General features: G+C 42.7%; 1 protein-coding gene across 1 annotated transcript in view; it reads left to right on the forward strand.

Annotated features, from left to right (window-relative positions):
- The window catches only part of sspo (SCO-spondin), a gene marked incomplete at its 5' end in the record, with an annotated part of 125,118 nt that overhangs the window by 82,047 nt on the left and 21,458 nt on the right, over nt 1–21,613 (forward strand). Inside the window, 11 exons of the mRNA XM_079661827.1 lie at nt 1,455–1,594; nt 2,526–2,572; nt 2,674–2,901; nt 4,745–4,906; nt 5,593–5,709; nt 5,795–5,933; nt 6,235–6,431; nt 7,420–7,590; nt 8,408–8,535; nt 8,642–8,796; nt 20,661–20,707. Coding sequence (XP_079517953.1) covers nt 1,455–1,594; nt 2,526–2,572; nt 2,674–2,901; nt 4,745–4,906; nt 5,593–5,709; nt 5,795–5,933; nt 6,235–6,431; nt 7,420–7,590; nt 8,408–8,535; nt 8,642–8,796; nt 20,661–20,707 — 1,531 coding nt within the window. The remainder of the gene's footprint in view (nt 1–1,454; nt 1,595–2,525; nt 2,573–2,673; nt 2,902–4,744; nt 4,907–5,592; nt 5,710–5,794; nt 5,934–6,234; nt 6,432–7,419; nt 7,591–8,407; nt 8,536–8,641; nt 8,797–20,660; nt 20,708–21,613) is intronic.

The raw sequence follows: 21,613 nt of genomic DNA on the forward strand, positions 1-21,613 counted from the left end.
CATCCTCACACAAAATTAGATCATTTGTATTATGTGAATGTGAATAATTGTTCTACATTCAGTAATTCTGGTTCCTGACAATAAACATGGCAGTGGAGATACTGGGATAATACTGTTAAGTAAAGACACATTACACAATACTGTTAAGTAAAGACACATTCTTGTCTGTTGATAATTAAACACATATGAGTCAGACAGTTTAAGACAATTTCATCAAATATGTGAGATGCAAAACAAGCTTTTTCTTACATATTTCTCACATCACACTGACTTACATGCTTCACAGTGAACAGTCTATTTTTAGACTTTAATTACACCTGAATTCACTTGAGGTAGAAGAAAGACTCAAAACATATGATGTCAAGTCAAAATTAACTCATTACAAACTTTATATCTACATTCTAAAGCATGAGACTTCAAATGCATGTAAACATAGTAAACATACTGCTGGACTGTATTTGTTCTCTGGCATTAGTTTAGAAAGTAAAATATGCACTGCTTCATATTGTCGTTAATACATTACTTTGATATGAGGACATTTCTGTAATGTGGTTTTGCTCAGTTTGGGGCTTCCAGCTTTGTTTACTGCACAAACTCCTCACACAGCACCGACAGCAGCAGTGGGGGTAGATAAATGAAAGAAATAACAAAAAGCAGATACCCAGAGGTGTAAAACCAAAGTACCGTAATTCATTTCCCAAACATTGATTACTTTTCTGCATGTCATTAAATACTTATACCTGCAGTAACACAATGGCAAACTTGTTGGAAATCATTTATTATTTACACAGAACGCATCATTATCATTCATTTGGGGTTGTTTATTTCACCTGATGAATGTAAGTCCAATATTCACTCTTTTTTTTGTCCTGAGGGAAATGTCTGGCTCTCTAGCTGCTTAATGCTTAACTATATATTACCTAGTCTCTCACTTTGTCTGTCTGCTGGTTGGTGCGGAGCAGGTAATGCACAGTGGGTTCAAACAGCCAAACAAAACCCTCGTTAAAAAAAGGTTAACCAAAAACAGTAACTAAACCATTTACTGAAACTCACTATAAAGCTCTGTAAAGCCAAGAGGAGCTGCATATTCTCTGGAGTTGTATCACCTTGAGGAATTCCTTTGACATAAATACATTGGGTTTATTTTAAATAATGTTGTTGTGAAAAATATTGATCCAGCTGCTTGAAATGCTTCTTTTTCAAAGTTAATACCTGCAACATAAATATGTTATTTGACTATTTAATTGTTGACAAATGCCTATATGGTTAGTAGCATATATACAGTATATTGCCTTGTCTGTACATATATATAACGATTGAACATGGATCTGTAGATATAAAGGAAAAGAACAGTTCCTATTTTGGCCTGAATGTTCAAATCAAATTATACAAACATATAAAAGCATCACTGCATCATTTCTTCCTTTCTGTGAATTGTGTGCTTTTCTCTTCAGGGCCGGCTGCAGCAGAATGGTACCTGTGTTCCTCCAGAGGAGTGTGGCTGCATCCACATGCAGCACCAAGCCTCCGGACCACCCCCCACACCTGTCACCCTCCCCCAGGGGGCCATGATCACCATAGGCTGCAGTACTTGGTAGGGCTCCTCGATCGTGGCAAAAATGATAATCATGATTATTTTGGTCAATATTGATATCACGATTATATATGATTATTTATTGACTTTGAAAACATCAATTTATTGAACTTTAAACTTTTTTTTTTTTAAGTATCTTTTTAGCAGTTGATTACCCTGAACTTTAAGTATAATTCAACTGCAAAGTATTCAGCTGAAGCCACATCTTTTTCAACATCCCCACAGCATTTGTCATATTGGGCAGGCAGTGCAGATCTGGTGGGATGATGGCGAGATGGCATCACGTAACGCTTGTCCATAGTGTTAACCAGTTGCCTAAACCCCTGAATGCTAACCGTGCTAACTGGGCACATGTCTTTAGCTATGTAGAATGTGATGGCATCTGTTATATCTTTGTGTCTTTGCGAGCTGGTTGAGTAGGCCGTTGCACTGTAAAGCGAGTCCTTAATTGATGACTGTGATGTGGTGGATGAAGTCGAGGGGGCACGCAAAGTAATGTTTTCGTAATCGTTGCAAAATCCAAAATCATAATCGAGATTAAAATAAGATTAATTGCACAGCCCTAGTACTTGGTTAGACCCTGGCTTTTTAAAACATTTGGCAGAGGGCTTAATGATTTCTGTATCAGTTATTCAAGTAGTTTTAACTTTTAAAACACAGAAAGCTTGAGAATGAAGTGTAAACTAAGCAGATGTGTCTGATTGTGTTGTTGCAGAGCCAAGACCTGCATTTATAGGATGAATTCAGAATGGATTGCTTTTGCCATGGCAAACACTTTATTTGTGCCTCTGTGCTGCATCTTAATCATTTTCTGTTCTTTTTCTTTTCATCCACTTGTTGTTTTCCCCCTGCTTGCCTGTTTGTCTGGAATCTATGACTACGCTTGACATATTATGATTATAATCTGTTTTTGGAATGTTCTTTCCTCCAGCCTCTGCCATGATGGAGCTTTGCAGTGTGACACGAGAGAGTGTGAAGGTAAGAAAGCGCACTAAATGTGGGTTGGAGAGAAAAAAAACGTCCTGGTTTAATATTGCCCTCATTTTGTTACCCTTCCTTTTTTTTTTACCTTCTTCCAGTCATCCTCAGCGAGTGGTCAGAGTGGACTCCCTGCTCTCCCTGCGTGCCCTCGTCCTCCCTGACTGGAGTCATAAGTAGCAGTAAAATTGTCTCAATCCAGAGGCGTTTCCGGGCCTGTTTGGACCTAGAATCAGGTCTTCCGGTCCCTAGAGAGGAGGAGGAGGAGAGCAAATGCCCACGACCGCTGGAGGAGGAGAGGCTCTGTCCAGACGCCAACATCTGCAGCGGTAATGGTTTTGTTGTAGTGGACAAAAATATGTTTACAAAAGAACAAAGTGTGTATTTGATCTCAGTAGAGAGATGCTGTCAGTTGCTCCTTTTACTCCAGGAGCAATGATGGGAAGATTGTGCTCCGCCCCAGTTCACTTCAGCACGTAGCAGCAGTCTGATACTCTGCTCCCATTTACAGATAGTAACTCAGTTAACTGGTTGTACACAAGCATGGCTCCATAGAAACAGAATAGAAAAGAATAACAATGTGGGCCAGGGTGATAATGAAATTACTCTAGCATGGCGTTCTCTTGAGAGGAAAAGGAATGACTTTCATGCACAACTGCTACAAAGCAAGGCATATAATTTATATATATATATATATATAAAATAAATATATATAACAAACAGGCTGTTAAGACAAGTTGAATAAGAGGCCATAGCCAATAGAACATCCACATCCACATAAAAAAAAAGCTCAGAACTGAAGTTAATAAATGACTTGAATATTGAAAAGCTTATTTTTCAATGCATGTTGGAGCAGACCTCAAGTTATGTTATATTTCAGGTATTTGGTGCTTAAAAACGTAATGTGACTTCTACATAGCTTTAGCAATATTTAGCATTCCTGTCCCAGCAAACCAGAGATCTTGAACGTAGCAACAGATCAGAGATTTATTAAAGCCCTGAAGCATCCATTAGACAAAAGTAAATACATATAATCTCATATGTATTCCACTTCTCTGAGTCTCAGTGAGGGCTGATTGACTTCTAAGAGAGATGTGTCGAGACGAAGCTACAATATTTGAGCCTATTCAAAATAACCAATGGTCAGGCGTTTTCTAAATCTTGCTGAGACATAATCACTTGAATTATTCATTTGTTCTTTGACTTGATTATACTGTTACATAACCCTGTGTGTTGTCCACATACATATTTATGGTAGGATGTTTTGTTTTTCCACATTTTGAGCTAGTGATTATTTTAGAGGTTACACAGAAGATGTCTGGGAATGGAGCTTTGGAGAACTCAATGTCATATTTCTAACTTTGATGTGGAATTAGACAAAGTATTCTATTCATAAGGTAACAGAAAATCTGATGGTTTTTCCAGTACAATTGGATCAATTTAACTGTTAGAATATGGTTTGGGGAGCATTTAAAACAGAAAGAATAGACTTTAATCTGGAATCTGTAGAAAAGTGTGGTTCCAGGTTTCCATTGTTATCCCTGTGAATATGTTTTATGTGTTAGTTCATTGCTGACAGTTCAGATTAATAGTTACCATCAGTAGATAGATTTAAAGCTTGTTATCAGCGTCCACTGAGAAATATAGCATTGTGCATCCCCACTGCCCTATTCTCATTATTTCCCAAAAATGGAAAAGGGGTTTGAAGAAAGGAAGATTTCCATGTCGCTGTAAGGTTGATTAGATTTGGCGTGTGTTTGCAAAGAATGGTTTATCCTGAATTCACTCTATCGTCGCTCCATTCTTCTCATATTTGGATGTGAATGGGAATGTCTCTACATTACTACCATGCCCAACGGACCGTAGTTTGATTCTAATGTTAAATATTGAAGGTCTTTTACTCCATCATAGAAAGTCGAGATATCTACAACTGCTCAGTGAAGATAAATTGCTTTAATTTACTATGAATAAATGGAACTTAATCTTATCTCTCATAAATAATTCAGACATTTCACCCTCTCAAATAGGCTTGTCCACAAACAACAATATGCTTTTGTTATCTTGGATGGTGATTACAGCAATTACAGATATTACAGCGGCCATCATGATAATTACAGCCATTATCATTAAGAAGGGTTGATGCTGGTTATGATTATCATTGTACCCTTCCAGATCTGTGTCAGTGGAGTGTCTGGAGCGCCTGGACAGTGTGTGCGGAGCCCTGCAGCGGGGGAGTCAGGCAGCGCTTCAGACGGCCCCTGGCCTCTCCTCCAGGACCCCTCTGTAAGAGCCAACTGACCCAGAGCCAGAGCTGCAACACAGGACTATGCCCAGGTACAATTTATTTTATTTTACGTTTTAGATCACATACACAGAGGAGGTGAATCCAAAATGTAGTGGAAATGTCTTCAAGGAATGTGTGGGTCAAACCATTATATCGTGCTATTGGTTGATAGTAACTAATTACTTTTACTCAAGTACTTTGCATAAGTAAATGTATTTTGACAGTATGCTACTCCTTTTGCCCTTTAACATTTATTTTACAACCTTAATTACTAGCTACAATGCAGATTTAGATTTCATACATTCAAAGTTATAAATGATTGTAGGTTAAGCTGAATAGCAGTTTATGAAGTAGTTCAAATAAGTGATGACACATTAAAGCATCTTTAATTATAATTTTCTCATACAGTACGGCATGATCTGAAATGGGCTAATCTCTATGAGGAGTTATTTTACTGTTGGTACTTTTAATATATTATGATGCTTAAACTTTTGTACTTTTACTTGAGGAACATTTTGAATACAGGACTTTTACTTGTAACTGAGCATTAAAGTATTTCTTCTACCTGTGTGTTTTGTGTTCGGATCATTTATTGCAAAGACTTTATTTCCATGCAAGTCTTTCATATCACTCCTGGCAGTCAGAAAAGCCCAAATGTTACTGTCTGCGGTCGTTTAAGTGAGCTTTGCTTTGCTTTCATGAAAAGTGGGAAAGATTGACTTTCCTTGTCTCTCAGGTGAGCGCTGTGAGGACAGGGGGCGGACCTACGAGGAGAGCTGTGCCAATCAATGTCCTCGCAGCTGCACTGACTTATGGGAGCATGTGCAGTGTCTCCAAGGCACCTGCCATCCAGGTACACTTTGACTTGTAGCATCAACAGTTGCTTTAAAGACTGCAAACTATTGGTTTCTCAATGTGTACTTTACTTAATCTCTCAGGTTGCCGTTGTCAAGAGGGACAGTTGTTGCAGGATGGCCGTTGTGTGCCAGTGACAAAGTGTCGCTGTGGTATCCCATCAGGCAACGGGACGCTGGAGTTCCGCCCTAAAGAGCAGCTTTCCATGGACTGTAACACCTGGTTAGAAGCATTTTACTTTTTTCAAAATTCACGGCTTTTATTGTCCTTTGTGCATAGCTAATGAAAATCTGAGGTCACAGGCTCCTCCAATAGTGCAACACCATAAAACAGATACAATAGTGAAAGTAAATAAAAATAGAATATAGTAGAAATAGTGCAGAATAGTCTATATACAAGTAATTGGAATATTGATATATATAAGTTGCAAACAGATGAATATTATGGATGTTCTTTCATCCTCACAACATTCACTTCACTTACTTTTATTTATCTCTTCAACAACTCTCTCCTTCCTCTTCAGTGTGTGTGAGAATGGTACTCTGGTGTGTACTAAGCTCCAGTGCCCGGTTTATGAGCCCTGGAGCCCATGGAGCTCGTGCTCAGCTTCCTGTGGGCGGGGCCAGATGACCAGGACACGCCTTTGCCAGGACACAGAGGGCGGTCCTTCCTGTGGGAACACCATGCAGACGGAGAGCTGTGATCTGCCATCATGTCCAGGTTTGACTTAGAGATGGAAAATCCGGATCCTTTTATGGACTCAAGGTCTTCTGAGTCAGTCATTGAAGACATCCGGATCAAACGAGTCCTTTGAGTCATATGAGTCACCAAGAGCGTAGATATCCTACCGGTGACACAGGAGCACATAGTCTCCAACTTCAAATCAATTCAAATTTTAGAGCTACTAGTGAGGGCGGCAGTGCACTGTTTGTGTATTTTGAATTTGTCAGTTGAGATTTGCATTTCAGAAGCACATTAAACTATCGTTACATTAACCTCCGCTACACAAACATGATCTAACAACGTTTGTGTCTTAATGCTTGTTTATTGCAGTATTTGGCTTCTTACACTTGACTGGGTGAAGTAGTCAAATGATCTGTGCACAGTATGCATCTACGTTATCACAAACAGAGCTGACACTGAGTATGAAAACCATGACGAGTCCGAAACCGTTTGCTGTTTCGCACTGTGTGGAGTAATCCACTCATTCAGTCTGCTCACCAAATCTGAGTCTGCTGTTGACTCGTGCATGATGAGTCTGGATCTCTGGATCTGCTACGGTTACGGCTCTGAGTCCGCACGGGTCTGCAGGAAGTTTCACTGATCCGCGTGCCCTGAGACAAGCAATAACTTCTGGCAGCTATCCTACTTGCTAAAGGCTAGGCAGATGGACTGGGGTACTTTGTAATGTGATTTTACTTGTTATAAGGAGAGTAGCGAGTGAAGCAATTTATAGTTTTAATTTGTACGTCGCCAGGTGTAGGACTCGGGTTAATGGAGTGGGGAGACTCGTCACTCCCAGGTCATTACTAGGATCCGGGTTAATAATCCGGATGAATCAGGACTCATCCATCCCTAGTTTGACTAGGAGCAAGTACCAACATGCACAATTGAGAATGTGCCAACCTTTTTTACATCAAACAGTGTTAAAAGTGAAAGTTGTGTCACCTGTTAATACTCCGCCTGTGTCCGACATCTCTCCCTCCAGTGGGATGTTTGTTGGGCGAGTGGTCATCCTGGAGTGAGTGCAGCACCTCTTGTGGTGGGGGGTTGTCATCACGGAACAAGACGGTCCTCAGAGAGCCGGAGCCTGGTGGGACGGCCTGTCTGGGACCACTAGAACAGCACACTGCCTGTAACACCAACAGCTGCCGGCCTGGTAACAAAAACAAACACACACATCATTTCAATTTGTACATTTAGCACATTACATTTTATTTTTACCAAGCAAGGAAACTCCTAAGTTCTAGAATACAGTGGTAACTTAGCAACTCATAACCACATTAATTAGTTGTGTTCTCACTTTTTTTATAGTTTTATGTGGTGAAAGGTGATCCCAAATGTATCTGAGGAAAGATTGTAAAGTGTACTAAAAGAAAAATCCCACATGTGTGTATTGAAATATATATATATATATGGACCTTTCTGTAACATCACCTGAGATTCCCCATAAATCAAATGACAAATGAGAATATCAAGTTAAACCTAATTTATTTATACTTTGATAAGGACAATACTGTACACAAGTTCTTTATTTGAAATCAGCCGTGTTTCTTTTGCTCAGTTTCCAAACACTGCAGGAAGTTTGCTAAAGTTTTCCTGTCCGATGGCGGCCGCCCGCTCGCATTCCACACGCAAAATGTTCTCCACTTTTGCTCCGATAAGCCTGTTTATCTGTGCTATGCGACTCTGCTATGTTTGCTCCGTCTCCTCATCCATGAACTCGAGTGTCGCGCTATCGGAAAGGGACATTTGATTTATTTTTCCGTCCTCCCGTTATGCAAATAGTTGAAGACCTTAAAGTAACCAACATTTTTTTGTGTTTAATAACTGTGATGTAATTCCTGCTGTTATCAACAGTAACATATATGTAATCAGATTACAATAACATGTTACTTCGTAGCATGTTACCCTCAAAACTGTATATGAGACAGAATGAAATTCATTGTATGTTCGTTTATCTTTGTGTGTTGCAGAGTGTCCTCGAGGACAGGTGTTCAGTGACTGTTCAGGCTCCTGTCCTTACACCTGTGAAGACTTGTGGCCACACACTCAGTGTTTAACCGGACCCTGCTCTCCTGGGTGCAAGTGCCCCCCCGGACAGGTCTGGACACCCCGTGTGGTTTTAAATGTGCATGTGCATGTGTGTTTTTGTGTAGTTGGATCCTTTTACCCGTGAAATGATCTGATTCTCACGGTGTCCCCCACAGGTGCTGCATGAAGGCTCCTGTGTGTCCCAGGCTGAATGTCCCTGTTCACTGCTGTCCCTGCCGACTGCTTACCAGCGCTGGAATATGAGCACTGAGGAGATCACAGACACTCTGCTGCCAGCTGGAACAGCCTTTCAGCACCTCTGCAACACATGGTAATGCATTACACATGAGCATCTAGACTCACACGGACACATAGTGCTTTTACATCGAGCTGACCATGTCCATTTGTTTAGTCAAATATTTCGAACATTACAAGCATGTTTTCTTTAAATAACGGAGAAAAAACCAGGACTTGGGCGGGTTCCGTTATAAGCTAGCTTTACTAAAACTGAAAATGAATTTCTGGTTGATATTAAATAAATCCATAACATTAATATTTCACATCATTTTCAGGCTGTAGCCAAGATCAAACAGTAGTCATTTACTCCCAGCTTTCATCATTTTAACCCTTTGTCATTGGTCTAGATCAAGTGGCATATTAGTGCTGATGCTTTGAGTATGATCAAACAAACAACTTATCGTCTCTTAGGGTACTGATTGACACTGCTTGTGTCCACAAAATTCAGGTATGGGAAGGCTGTATGTATTGGCCACATTTGAAAGAGCATTTTAAAATAACAAAGTCCCTGAGATGATTAATACACAGTAACTGAGTCCCAGAGGATATTGCTTATTCTCTATGCATTTAGGAGGGTAGAACACAAAGAACACAAGGAGAAATTAGCATACTGGAGCTGACTTTGCACTCTATTAGAATTGGAAAGTTCATGCAGTTTTCAAGCTGTATTAATGTTTTGAATAAGGCTTGGCCTTAGCTGCAAATGGTGACACAAGGGGAAAACAGAATGTATGGTGGGTAAAGGAAACTGATGTTACACGTTAATATTTTACTGGATGCAGACAAAGGTGAGCACATGATGAAACATTTTGTTTTTTGTCTTTTTATTGAAACACTTGCTTCAAGGTGACTTAAATATTTTTGTATCAGCATATACAGTATACTATGGTTAGGTTAAGGAAACTAAAACCACATGGTTAAGAAATTGTCTGATGGCAGGGTGTTGTATGAATAGGAGAGAATTAAAATATGCAAAGGGTTTATGTAAATTGTTGTTAAAATATTAGGAAATTAGAACCGTACCACCGTCGGGTTGACCATGTTGTGATTAATTCATGATAAATGTGCCACGCTATTCCAAGTAATCTGACAATGATATTTTGCAATTATAGACGCTACTCAAAAAAAGTGTTGTGTATCATTGGCAGAGTTGAGTTTCATTATCTTAGTTGAACAACAATCCAGTTTGGTACTATGATATCTGCTGTAATAGATAGTCTAGTATACAGCAGACATAACGTAGGTCATCTCATCTGCGCAGACTCATTTTGATCCTCTTTAATAAATACTGTATGGATAAGCCTTGTCACATGAGGGAGGTTATGGGGAACACGTATAAAGAAATACACACACCAATCTTCATCCTGCAAGAAAGAGCCATACATATTATACATAAAACTACCTACAAAGAACCAACAAATGGATGGTTTATCAAACTAAAACTACAAGACCTGGTTGACCATAAAACTATCCAAATTATGTTCAAAGAACCAAATCAACAATGGCCACATAATATCCAGGGACTTATTAAACGGAGAGGAAACATACACATGTTGAGAGGAAACGATAGTTACGTATGTAACTACGGTTCTATGAATTCTGGATGACCGCCAGAGGCGGTGCTTTAGCACTGGATATCTTCTGTCTCGCGCATGCGTAGGTCGAATATTTATATCAACAAAGTCACGTGTGACCTCGTATGACCCCGGAAGGCATAAGTTCCGGTGTTGTCAACGAGTTCAGTTCTATGGAATCTTCTCGCGGAAACACGAGATTCCGAGTGACCAAGAAACTCTGACGGTCATCCAGTATTCATAGAACCGTAGTTACATACGTAACTATTGTTCTATTTCATCCTTACTGACCGCCAGAGGCGGTGCTTTAGCACTGGATGACCTATACCAACAGAGTCACGAGGAAGTCTGAATACTCCCCTTATAAGGATGGCCTAGGCTGACTCTGCAGGAGGACCACACCCAGCGGGTGAGGGGCAGCAACATTCGCCCTGTAGTATCTGGCGAATGTGCTCGGGGATGCCCATGTGGCCGCAGCACATATGTCCTTGCACCTTAGGGAGGAACGCTGTGTTCGGCCATAAGGTGACATCTGAGCCATCTGAGTTCCACCTCAGACACGAGCTGTTCACGGACAAGGCCTGAAGCTCGCTTACACGCTTTGCTGAGGTGATGGCAAGAAGGAAAGCAGTCTTAGCTGAGAGCCACTTCAGTTCTGCCTTTAACAAAGGTTCAACAGGAGGCGAACCAAGGGCAGGTCCCATGTAGGGGCCCTTGGGATATTCGGGGGGGGAAGCCTCAGAGCTCCCCCTTAAAAAGAGGGATACCAACCTATGGCTCCTACTGTGCTGTTGTCAGCCCTTGCGTGTTGAGCTGATAGAGCAGCCACATACACCCTGACGGTAGCAGGACACCGGCCGTCGTCCAGGGGGGACTGCAGGAACTCAAGGGTCGTAGGCACCGAGCAATGTACTGGGTCCTCATTTCGCCCTTGGCACCAGTCAAAAAAACAAACAGTTTCCACCTGTCTTGTTACTGCCTACGAGTAGATGGTGCCCTGGCATTTGAGAATAGTCTTCCTGACAGACTCTATGCAGTCGCTCAGCAGTGGGTCGGGCCCTCCAGTGGCCAGACCCACAGCTGGAGGCGGCAGAGGTCTGGGTGCCACATCCGACCCTCCAACTGAGACAAGAGGTCCTTCCTGTTGGGGAGACGCCAAGGCGTCCCACAGCAGAGTCTGTGCAGCAGATGGACAGGCCCGCACCTAGCTGGGTTAAACAAGGAAGTTTAACAGGACAGCCTAGCCAGGCGGCTCCTGCTAGAATCAAGCAACACGCCTACCAGGAGCGGGGGTGAGAACACTGCCTTCACTGGTTGAGTTGATAACGAATTCCAGATTCAGCGTAACCGGGAGCGTGTGCAAGAACACAGCCTTCACCAGCTACCTGCTGAACGGAAAGAGTAGAGCAACGCTCCTACTCGCCAAACACAAAAGGGATGTAACTACACCCATGTTACCAGCAGAGGGAGCGGGAGCAAGAGCACTGCCTTCACCTAGCTGGAAAAAAATAAGAATTTTCAGCAGGACAGCCTATCCAGTCGGCTGCTGCTAGAATAAAGCATCACGTCTACCCGGAGTGGGGGTGAGAACACTGCTTTCGCTGGTTGAGTGACTGTGTCCAGAGCCACCCCAATGAAGGTTAGACTCTGAGAGGGGTTCAGACAACTCTTCTCCATGTTCACCATGAGGCCTAGCCGGGCGACATGAGAGAGAAGGAGAGCCGTGTCCTGGATCGTCTGTAACCGGATGGTGCACAGATTAACCAGTCGTCTAAGGCAGTGGTTCTCAAACGTTTTTCAATCATGTACTCCCTTTGAAAAAAAAATTCAGCCAAGTACCCCCTGATCAGCGCAAAAACAATTTGTTCAGGAAAAAATGCCTGTATAAAGAGGTACAGTACAGCGCTGCACCATCAGAGTCTGATTTATTAAAACAACAACCTTGTAACTGAGAAACACTTAAATGCTACATTTCAAATGTTAACATCATGCAATAACACTAAGACGGCATTAGTTGCATTGAACTGATCTTTTTAATAAGTTGTCCTTACAATGTAGTGAGAATGTGCTTGTGCTTCACTGAGGACCTTTGTCATTCTGACAAGGAGGCAACCTGCAGTTATTACACTTTGCGTTTTGAAATATGTGTAACTCTGTTAAAAACCCACACTGCTCAAACTTCGTTACTTTTCCTAAAATGTGTATATTTATTTATTTTGGGGCGTGGGGAATGAAGAGAAAAAAATATATGAGCATTTTATGAGCATGGGATTTTGACCCCTCATATAAACATATGCTGCGCTATACTTTGCGGCCACACGCCGTTGTCAAGCAACGCTTATTGTTTCTAGATTTGGACATAGACGCGAGTGAATTATAACCGGACGGGAGAGAGATCAGAGATCAGATCAGCTGCTGCTGACTGAAAACACGCAGCTCTGCATGATTAAAGCTCCGTCGCTGTGACGGACCGTTGAGTGGAGCAAAATTAAAGACACTAAGAGTTAGACCTAACACACTTAGCTAGTTTATATACCGTAATTTTTGGACTATAAGCCGCGCCTTTTTTTCCATATTTTTCGACCCTGCGGCTTATATAACGGTGCGGCTCATTGCACACACTTGAATACGTTATATGCAACTTGTTTGTTGAAATGTTAATAAATGGGAGCTTCCTCAAACAGCCATCTCTTTCCCGACAATCCCCTCTGTGCACGAACCCTTACATATGGTAATTAAACATTAAAACACCTGCGGCTTATAGTCCAGTGCGGCTTATATATGTACACATCATTCAATTTAGCTGCTGCGGCTTATATTCAGGTGCGCCTTATAGTCCGAAAATTACGGTACTCTGGAACTAGCTAAACTAGTACAAAATATATTTATTCTTTACTGTCGGGTCACTTATTACAGGTTCAGCGAGCTGCACGAGACTGACGGGCTGTCAGGAGAGGGAGAGGAAAAGAGAGCACCCCGTTCATTTTATTATCCAGAATTACTGTAAACCTTTGAAAAGTAGTTCATCTACTATTACAGGGTATATGCAGGAATCCTGAAGTCAAATTTAATACCTTTTAAGACCTTTTTTAAGACCCTTTCCATACATTTTAAGACCTCATCGCAACTTTGAGTTCTAACCGGTTACATTGGCTACACACTTTACCTCACATTTACTATATTGATTGTAAGATAGCAAAACTAAACAGAGTGCAGACAGACTACTGAAGCCTTCTCTCCACATCAACTTCAACCTCTCTGTGAAGGTCAGGTTTAATGCAGTATGCTGCTTTGTTGCTTCTGTACTCTGTGCTCTTTCATTCCAGTAAAACTCCTCAGAAAACATTAGAAACCAGTATTTGACCAATAAACAAAACAATTGACAAAACTTTGAACTATGAAATATGTTAAACTTTGGTGAGCTTCAGCGGGGTAATGCCATATAGGAGCTCCCTCACAAATACCCAAGGGTTAAATTGGGCTGGGGCTGTCCGGGGCTAAGCCCTGGCACATAAGACGATGCTCTGACGTCATCACCCTCACACATTTGTCATATGTTTACAAAAAAGGATATATATGTTAAGACTTTTCTCGTTCTTAATATAGACTATATTTAGGGTCTATATGTGTTGACTTTACTTTAAAATAGCAGATCTCTGTGACCGTATATAGTTTGGCTTAGACCCCGGCCCCACACGGTAAAACGCATACGCAAGCGCAAAAAAGGCTTCCTTTCACACGCATTCGATTCATTAACGTGTCCGTTCACACTAGACCGCTGCAAATGCTGGAAACGATGTAGTACATATGTCATGCCTGTAAGTGGCGCTGCTGCCGCCCGAAATACACCAAAAGCAGCGAAGAAGAACCCGGAGCATGGTTGCCATGGTTGCCCTTCTGTTTATTCTCCTCGGTGGACGGCGTGTTCTCCTGCTGTATCTCTCAGGTAGTCCACCAGCAGATGAAAAACACCCACCTCTCCGCCTTTTCCAAGGAACGAGGGGACCGTGCGGCAGTTTCCGTAAAAAAAATGTTCCGCCGGTCAACATGTCCGTTAAAGTTTAAATCTTCCGTACACAATTAGGAAAGTGCCGGTCAGATGTCTTCTTTGTTATTTTTGGAGCTTTAAAACAAATTGATAACGACTCTGGACTCTGTTCTCTGTATAATAATATAATAATATTTAATAAACGGTGACTGCCTCTCTTTTCCTCCCCCTCTTCTGACAGCCCAGCAGCAGCAGGGGACGTGGGGAGAGGGAGGCGGGCTCTTTCATCGTTATCAGAAAATGATCATATAGGGCACACACGGAGCCGTTGGACCCCCAGAGCGTTGCGTATGCCGGTCTTCCCACCTTGGGACCCGTTACCGTAGTCGTTTATTCCCCCCCCCCCCCACACACACACACAGAGCGGAGCAAGGCAACGAAACGGCGCGCTATGCATGGGGCCGCCTTTTGGGGTTTCCCGACATGTCGTTTCAGTAAATTAAAGGGTGTTTCATGTTGTCGTTGCTGTGGGACTTCTTAATACCTTGAAAAATGCCATTTAATACTTTTTAATACTTTTTAAAAGCCTTAATTTTCGCTAAATTGATTTATCAACTTTTAATACTTTTTAAGACCCCGCGGACACCCTGTATTAGTAGTTTGTTTAAATGCATTAATTATGTATTTTTTTTTCATTAGCATAAAAGAAATCTCACGTACCCCCTGCAGTACTCCAACGTACCCCTAGGGGTCCGCGTACCCCCATTTGAGAACCACTTGTCTGGGAGAGTCTGAATGGGAGCACCCTGAACTGGAAATGACGGCCTCTGAAGGCAAAGCAAAGAAACTGCCTTTGATGAGGCACAATAGGCACATGAAAATAAGCGTCCTTCAAGTCGACGGACGTGAACCATTCCCACCTGGCCACGCTACGAAGAACGTCCGCTGTGCTCAGCACATGGAAAGGTAAAATCTTTAGGAACTTGTTGAGTCTCCTCAGATCGAGGATTGGGCGAAGTCCACCGCCTTTCTTCCTTACCAGGAAGTAGGTCGGGTAGAAGCCCCCGGGTTGTGAGATGGGGTCCACAGGCTCGATTGCACCCTTGGCAAGGAGGACTGACAGCTCCTGGTTTTGGGCGATTTCTTTTGCCGGGTCGCTTATGGTGGTCATCTTGACCCGGCTGAAGACTGGGGGCCAGCGTCGGAACTGAAGCTTGTACCCTTGGGTTAAGGTGGAAACTACCCAGGGGTCTGAAGCTTGAGCTACCCAGTAGTTGAGCTGCTGCTGGGAGAAATAACCAATAGCCGGCCCCAGACCCTCAGAGCCAGTGCCATGTGAATGACGGTACCCATGGAGCCGTCATCTGCCTCCTCCGAGGGACCATGAGCTGAGGTACAGGAGCCAGGCCCAGAAGCATGGGATGGGCTCTCCCCGTCATACTCATTAAATTGAGTGGCTGAAGCTGCCATCGAGAACACATTGTCATCTAGAACCAGCTTAGCCACGGGTGGATCGGGTGCAGCAGCGTGCTCTGTGCGGGCACCAGAATGGGGAGCCAAGAGGAGTGACTTCATCTGGGCTAGCTCAGTAGAGAGTAGGTCCACCCTGGAGGACAGCCTATCAGGCTTAGTCCTCTTCTTTGGCGGTGCACCCGCAGCCTCTGCGGCCCAACGCCTAGGATGGGTAGGTTGGGCTGTGCAGAGTTGACTGTGCAGGGGGAAGGCCACCCTCAGTCAGTAGTTCAACCTTGGCTAGTCTAGCAGCTCCTACCGCACGAGGCATGATGGTGCAATTCATGCACGGGTCCTCCGAAAGGCCCTCCCTCAGATGCTCGAGGCCAAGACAAGAGGGGCAAAGGTCATGGCCATCCTCTGGTTAAAGAGGAGCCATACAGGTGTTAGAGCCGTTAGAGCTAGCAATAGCTAGAGCACTCAGCTGACTGTAAATAACTGGGCCAGGAAATAAATATGCAGTTGAGGGGAGTGAGCACAATAGTAGTTAGCTTGAGCGTGAGCACTCTGCTAACTGGGGTGAGAACAATGAAATCAGTTAATGGTTTTATGCCTTGAGAAGAGAGCGGGAATACTCTCTCCACTAGCGCCGTAGCGAGTTAGCCGATGCGAGAGCACTCTGCTAACTGAAGGGTGGAACGGGCATTAAACCAACTGTGTGCAGTGAGAGGAGAGCGGAAACACTCTCTTCACTAGCGCTGTAGCAAGTTAACTTTGAGCGAGAGCACTCAGTTAACTGGAGGATGGAACAGGAACCAACTGTGTGCAGGGAGAGGGGAGCGGAAACACTCTTCACTAGCGCTGTAGCAAGTTAACTTTGAGCGAGAGCACTCAGTTAACTGGAGGATGGATGCACTTATATGTCGTTGCCACTCTTCATCCTGTATTTTTTTTTTTTTTTTAAATGTTTGTAAAATGTAATTTCCTTAAATGTTTTATTTGAGGGAATGGAAAGTAGCTCAAAGCTAAATCTGGCACTGTTACGCTTGACACATTTAAATGTTTTAAGTGTTCATTACAGTGCATGTCCCTGTCAAATAAACGATAAAATAAAATAACCAATTGTGCGCTGTGAGAGGGGAGCGAAGACACTCTCCTCACTAGCGCTGTAGCAAGTTAGCTTTGAGGGAGAGCACTCAGCTAACTCTGGATAGAACAGGAACTAATTGTGAGCTGTGAGAGGGGAGCGAAGACACTCTCCACTTGCGCCGTAACAGTTATCTTGAGCGAGAACACTCAGCTAACTGGACGATAGAACAGGTAAGGAAACAAATGTATGTGGTGAGAGGGGGGCGGAGACGCCCCCTTCACTAGCGCCGTAACAGTTAGCTTGAACGAAAACACAGCTAACTGGAGGATGGAACAGGAACCAATTGTGCGCCGTGAGAGGGGGCGAAGACGCTCTTTTCACTAGCGCCGTAACAGTTAGCTTGAACGGGAGCAGTCAGCTAACTGGACGGGTGATAGAACAGGTGAGGAACCAAATGTATGTAGTGAGAGGAGGGCGGAGACGCTCTCTTCACTAGTGCAGTAAATAATTAGCGAGAGCCCTCGGCTAATTTGTACACAATTATCTCATTAGTTTGAGAATATATAGCACAATCAGCAATAAATGGTAGCGATCTCACCGGCTAACGTGCAGGAGCGTCCGTTCTTTACCGGTCCGGAGCTCCTAGGGTCCGAGCGGTGAACACCGCGGTCCCCTCCCTTGGGAGGGCGGACAGCTAGCTCGTCGCAGCCTTTGGAGGGCGAGCGTTTTTCTAGCCCGCAGCTCCGATCGAGACGATCACAAGGCTACAGGTAGCGATGAGCTAATCTTAATTTTCAATAAGCTAGTTTGGCTTCTACTCATAAAGTAGTAACCTGCGCAGCGAGAAGATGAAAAAGAACTGAACTCTTCTTCTTCTTCTTCTTCTTCTTCTTCTTCTTTTCTTTAATGGTGAATCGCTTCCACTTGGAGCATATATCGTCACCTACTGTTTAGTTATTAAATGTTCATACTAAATCCTTGTCCTCAGACCAGTGCTTTTGAGGAATTTGCAGATCAGCTTATTTGCTTCATTTCTTGATTTAGTTTTCAAATATTGCCTTGAAATCCATGTCCTTGATGTTGAGTTGTTCCAGTGCAGTTTTCAGAATGAATCTTTGTCTGTTATAATCCGGGCAGCTAAAAAATACATGATGTATTGTCTCTGGTTGTTGGCAACCATCACAATTGCCATTTGGATGTTTTCCAATCAGATGCAGTGATGAGTTTAGTCCAGAGTGTCCCAATTTTATCCTGCTGTTAATGCTCTGCTCTCTTCTACTACTCCCCCAAGTGCTTCCTGTTCCTACTTCCCTTTGTATCTGATATAAATGTCTTCCTTTGGTGTTACTGTCCCATAGTCTTTGCCATTGTTGCTTGATAACCACTTTTGTAAAAGATTTGACTTCTGCTCTACTGATGGGTACCATAATATCAATCTGGTTTGCTTTCAAATCACATTTTGCCAGTTGATCCACTACTTCATTCCCTCTAATGCCCACATGCGCTGGAACCCACACAAATTGAACAACAATTCCCAGATGAACTAACCTAAACATGCTTTGTAAAATTTAATGTAAAATATCCTGACGACATTCTGAAGAGAAGTTGTTTATACTCTCCAGAGCTGCACTGGAGTCAGAGCAAATGACCACTCGCATTGGCTGTATTTCCTCTACCCACTGAAGTGCTAGAGAGATAGCCATCATCTCTACTGTATATACTGCAATGTGATCACTTGTACGCTTTCCCACTTTGACTTTTAACTCAGGAACATAAAATGCACAACTAGTTAGACCATTTTCTGGATTTTTGGATCCATCAGTAAATATTTTTATAAAGTGCCCATATTGTTCATGTAGAACAGTGTTCACATAAGCCTGTACATTGAATTTGTTTTTCATTGAATGTACATGTTTCAATAGTGATAAATCTACTATAGGTTTAGGTAGCAACCATGGTGGAACAGCTGATAACAACACCGTCGGACTAATATTCCATTCTTTAACTTTGAATTCCTTACATATTTCCGAAACACAAAAACAAAAACTTTCTTTTTTTATTTTGTTACTTTCCCAACTTGTTTGTGCAGTTTGTTTAGTAGGGTGAGTATCTTTATGACCCTGTAGATTTGTTAATTAACAATTAACTGCTTTCTCCTCAAAGAAATAGGTACTTCTCCGACCTCTACCTGAAGTGCAGACACTGGTGTAGATCTTACTGCCCCACAAAAACTGAACTCGTTGACAACACCGGAACTTATGCCTTCCGGGGTCATACGAGGTCACACGTGACTTTGTTGATATAAATATTCGACCTACACATGTGTGAGACGATATCCAGTGCTAAAGCACCGCCTCTGGCGGTCAGACGCACGCCGCTGTGTGTAGGAGCCGTTACGGCCCGTCCACACAGCGGCATGCGTTGACGCTTGACGGTGGGCGTATCTGAAGCTTGGGGATTTTTTGCGAGCAACGCGACCAACAACCAATCACATGAATCTCCTGCCCCCGACATACAAAGCAACAGCAATGTTAAAACGAAGTAAACTGGATATAAAATCCCCAAACAGGCGAAAACCTACCAGTTTCACCCACTGTCTCTGCCACCTCCCTCCATTCCCTGCTCCTCCGGTTTGTATCCCGGTAGATGAACAGAGACTGATCATACAGCACCGGGTTATTCAATACCGCTATAATGAATTTTTCCTCCATTTTTTGGAATATGAGGCTCTGGACCTGCGTAGTCTCTCCTAGCATACACACGGTTTGATTGGCTAGCGCTTGTACTGGCAGATTTGCATAAACGGGATTTCATTGGCTGACGCTTCTGCCGAGGTGCCAAAAGTTGAACATTGCTCAACTTTTGAAGCGAGCAACGCCAGCAATGCCAGCAACGTGTCGCTTCCCAAAATGCAGTTCGGCAAAAAGTGACGTCACCCCATTCAAAGTGAATGGGGAAGCGTTAACGCACGGCTTCTACACACGGCGGCTTGCGTTGTCGCTTGCCGGCGGGGGGGGGGCTGAAACTCGACCAACAACCAATCACATGAATCTCCCGCCCCAGATACACAAGCACGCGCTTTGATTGGCTAGAGCTTGCACTGGCATATGATTCGATTGGCTGACGCCTCCGTCAAGGCGTCAAAAGTAGAACATTGCTCTACTTTTGCAGCGAGCCCCGCGAAAGAAGTTACGCTTTGCTCCCACAATGCAGTTCGGCGAATCGTGACGTCACCCCATTCAAAGTGAATTGGCAGAAGCGTTGAAGCGACAACGCACGCCGCCGTGTGTAGGGGCCAAGGATGAAATATAACCACCCATTCGAACAAATTCCAAACTTCATAGCATCCCAACAAAAGGTGTTCATCTGTGGAATTACTGTAATGATGAGCTGAAATACTGTGCAACTGTATCTAAACTAAAACAATTATTTAGAAACCAAATCCTGAATGGTTAGGAGCTTGTTATTTCTTGTCATTGTAAAAGTTATTTGCTTTTGTTTGTTTTGAATGGAATGATTTGTTCTATAGGACCAACAACGATTTTAAGCTTCTTCTTGCCCCTTTTGAACAATTGTCATTTATGTCATTTCATTTATTCATTTATTTGTATACCTTGAAAGTTATTTTAATTTTTAATTTTGCTTCTCTTTGTTATTATAATTATTTTTATGATTATTGTTTGACATGTTCAATAAATCGACAAATAATAATTGCTTAAGTTTCTCAGTTTTCAATAATGTCAGTTTTGCTTTTTCCCTCATATTGTGTCACTCACCTGATTTTTCTCTCTCAGTGTGTGTCAAAGAGGAGTTTTCAACTGTTCCTCGGAGATCTGTGATGGTGAGTGATGCTCTGTCACAGCTGTTCTTACCAAACGCATATCCTGCTCTTCATAGGGCCCCTCTCTTTTAACATGGAAAGTACCGGCAACAATAATCTTTGGTTGAACTGTCAGGTCCATGATAAATATGTCAACCTATCTATAGTGAGTAACAGCTGCTGCAACAGTTGGCTCAAATAACTGAGCAACAGTCACATCAATCACGGCCTACAAAGGCCATTACTGGGTTTTTGTTTTGGTAAACATATCATGATAACATCTTAAACTAGCAGAGGGAGAGAGATGAGAGATAATAGGAAGCAGAGTGTCACAAAGTACAAGCCCTGATCCTCATAAGAGACTCTCATGTGCGACTCGCTCTGTGATTCGACCAATGTTTTTATCCGTCATCGTTTGATAAGCAGTGCCTTTTATCCTCCTCGTCTCTCCTCTGGATGAGCTCTAAGTGAATTCCTCTTTCACAGAGAGCAGTGTATTAATCATGATAATAGCAATAGTTCCATAGATGAGAGCAGCTCTAAGTCACTGCCTGGCAAAACTGATGGCCCCGCCCACTTTCCGCTGAAACCAACGAATCAGTGAAAAGGAAAACAAATATCTTTCCCTGCCTAAAAGCTGCTGTGTTTTATATCACAAGCCAAACAACACAAAGATCTAAAGTTCAGATTTGCTATATTTTTACTTTAAAAATGACGATAAGATATATAGGGCATGTTCAGTCATTACATGGAGGTCTGTGGGAAACACATCATCACAGCTATATATATATATATATATATATATAAGGCCAATAAGGTCCATTGTCAAAGTAAACATGTAAAGTCAAGTGAATTACTGTATAGGCAGAATTAAAATATATAACACTGACAAGCCAAGGAAATGCCAGTTTAAGTGTTTGCATGCTG

Source organism: Notothenia rossii (genome assembly GCF_949606895.1).
Source record: "Notothenia rossii genome assembly, chromosome: 12".
Classification (NCBI taxonomy): Eukaryota; Metazoa; Chordata; class Actinopteri; order Perciformes; family Nototheniidae; genus Notothenia; species Notothenia rossii.